The sequence below is a fragment of the Cibotium barometz genome, chromosome 43, assembly GCF_041138505.1.
Source record: "Cibotium barometz isolate CiBa-2024 chromosome 43, ASM4113850v1, whole genome shotgun sequence".
Taxonomy (NCBI): domain Eukaryota; kingdom Viridiplantae; phylum Streptophyta; class Polypodiopsida; order Cyatheales; family Cibotiaceae; genus Cibotium; species Cibotium barometz.
This window is the reverse complement of record NC_141088.1, coordinates 7,335,123-7,337,319: the sequence shown is the minus strand read 5'-3', so window position 1 is coordinate 7,337,319 and position 2,197 is coordinate 7,335,123. Positions and strand designations below refer to the sequence as shown.

General features: G+C 49.9%; 1 protein-coding gene across 1 annotated transcript; it reads right to left on the bottom strand.

Annotated features, from left to right (window-relative positions):
• Positions 1-351: 351 nt before the first annotated feature.
• Positions 352-1,786, bottom strand: LOC147613488 (uncharacterized). The gene has a single exon (XM_086781144.1). The coding sequence runs from the start codon at positions 1,678-1,680 to the stop codon at positions 352-354; it is 1,329 nt and encodes a 442-aa protein (XP_086637270.1). The 5' UTR covers positions 1,681-1,786.
• Between the last annotated feature and the right edge of the window lie 411 nt (positions 1,787-2,197).

The following is a 2,197-nucleotide window of genomic DNA, read 5'->3' as shown; positions in this document are numbered from 1 at the left end:
GTAAAAAACCTCGGCGTCCTACAAAACCAACTAAAAGAACTATGATATTGTACAGGAGCAAACAGAATCAAAACCAGAACCAACCAAATCAAAACTGTCATGGATGTCTCATGATAGAGCCCTATACTGGTGGATTAATTCTAATCACTTCACTAGGGTGGAGGGTAGTGGCACTCCCCAGAGGGGGTACATGCCCACACACCTAAGTTCCGTGAGTAGGACTAATCAATCAAATCAAATGGCTCCAGATGCTTTGGCTTGGTGGGGGTGTAGCACTATCTCTAGGGGCTGAAAATGCAAATCTAGATCTATATGCGATGGGGTGTATACAAGCATGAGATGCATATCTATCTAGTTCCACCCAGAACCATAGGGTGGGGGGAACATGATGGCCGCCATGGGTGGGTCTGGGGTGTGAAGCCCTCGTAGAACTGCAGCTGGATCCGAGTAGATGCGGGCGACCCTCTCCTGTATGTAGTGCTGATGGTGGGTCCGGATCTCTGTAATCTCTCTATGGTGTAATCTCGGTGTCCGGTGTCCGACCACTCTGGGCCGTCGTCGTGATCGGACGTCCTCTGCCTGCTGTAGTGTGACCCCTCTCCAAGACGGTGGAGCTGGTGGTGGAGTGGATCTCGAGAAGAAGTCAGTGAGCTGTGACTGTCTCCCACCTCTCTGTGTGGTGGGTGTCTGGAGGAGGGACTCCCTGTGTCTCAGTATCTCAAGTAAGAACTGCCCCAGGTGGCGCTGATCTGCTGACTCCATGAGCTGGCGGAGTGAGGTGTCACCACTAAACAAAGAGGGGTGTCTGTCTCTAATAGTGCTGTAGGCTCTGCATCTGCATGTGAAGTGCTCCTCGCTCTCTATCTCCTCACTGCATAGTCTGCACATCCTCTGTGCTCTGGAGACGCGTGATGCTCGCCCGGTCTCTATCTCAAGCCGATGGGATGACACTCTGAGCTGGCCAATCGCCACTCTAGCACTGTGTGACATATATGCATCCATGTATCTGGGCCTCTGTATGAACCCGTCCTCTGAGGTGCTCATGAACTGGTCTATGTAGTACAACATCTTTGGTAGAAGAGGCTTTCTAGGCGCAAACCATGTCTCACGGGTGTAGAGCTGCCATATATCCTGTCTCAAGACTTTGTTCCGCTCACTGTGTGAAAGGTGGATGTAAGGTGAGTCGGGGTCATACTGAAAGGGTGGCAAGTGCCCTATGTCCAGTCCATGTTCTCTGAACCAAAGTGTCGTCTGTGCATACCAAGAGCTCTCCTCCCCTGCCTCTGCGAGTAGTCTAGACGCCTCTAGGGCTCTATGTGATAGTCTGTCAGGTCCAAGCTCTCTCACCCTCTGGATGAAGCATACGGTCTGGAAGAGAGCCTCCACTACCATCGGAGGCGCAACAAACTCGGCCCGTACGATGTCCTGTGGCACCGAAGGTTTACTGCGGATCATCCGTGACATCATCATGATCTGTGGTCTCTCAAGCTGTACCCATGATGATCGTGAGAGTCCAGGTGCCCACACTGCTGCTGCATACATCAGGGCGGGCGTGACTAGAGTGTCAAATAGCCACCCCTTCGTACGGGGCTCCTGAAAATGTGCCTGGTGGCACTGTCTCTCTAACATGGCCAATGCCGCATATCCTCGTGTGAGTCTGTCTTTGGCTGCCCCTGCCATAGAGAATCGCCCGGATGTACTGGCAAAGGTGACCCCAAGATATACATAGGAGTCTGCTACCTCCACCGGATGCGTACTGGATACAGGTTGCTTTGGATACAGGATGTTCACTATCTACAGTTTTATGTTTGTACCATCCTGTATTTGATACAGATTAGATACAGATTGGTTATTACAGAGTGACAGAGTGTATCTGGAGATTGCAGTTGGGAGGACTTTGTCTTCTCGGTTTTGAAGCCTGGCCATTCGACCTTGTTTCCTTCACCACTGCTGCTGCAGCCTTTTGTATACCCCCTGTTTATGTTTTAGTTATGTTTCTGTATCTCTGGAGCTTTTCCTCCTTGTTACTTTTGTATATCCTTTGGAGGTTTTTACTCCAGGTTGATCTTTGTATGTGGGCCCAAGGCCGTTTTGTATTTCTTTAAGCATTAATGAAATGGGAACCAGCCCACCTCTTCTTATAAAAAAAAAAAAAAGAGAGAGAGAGAGAGAGAGAGAGAGAGAGAGAAATGAAATG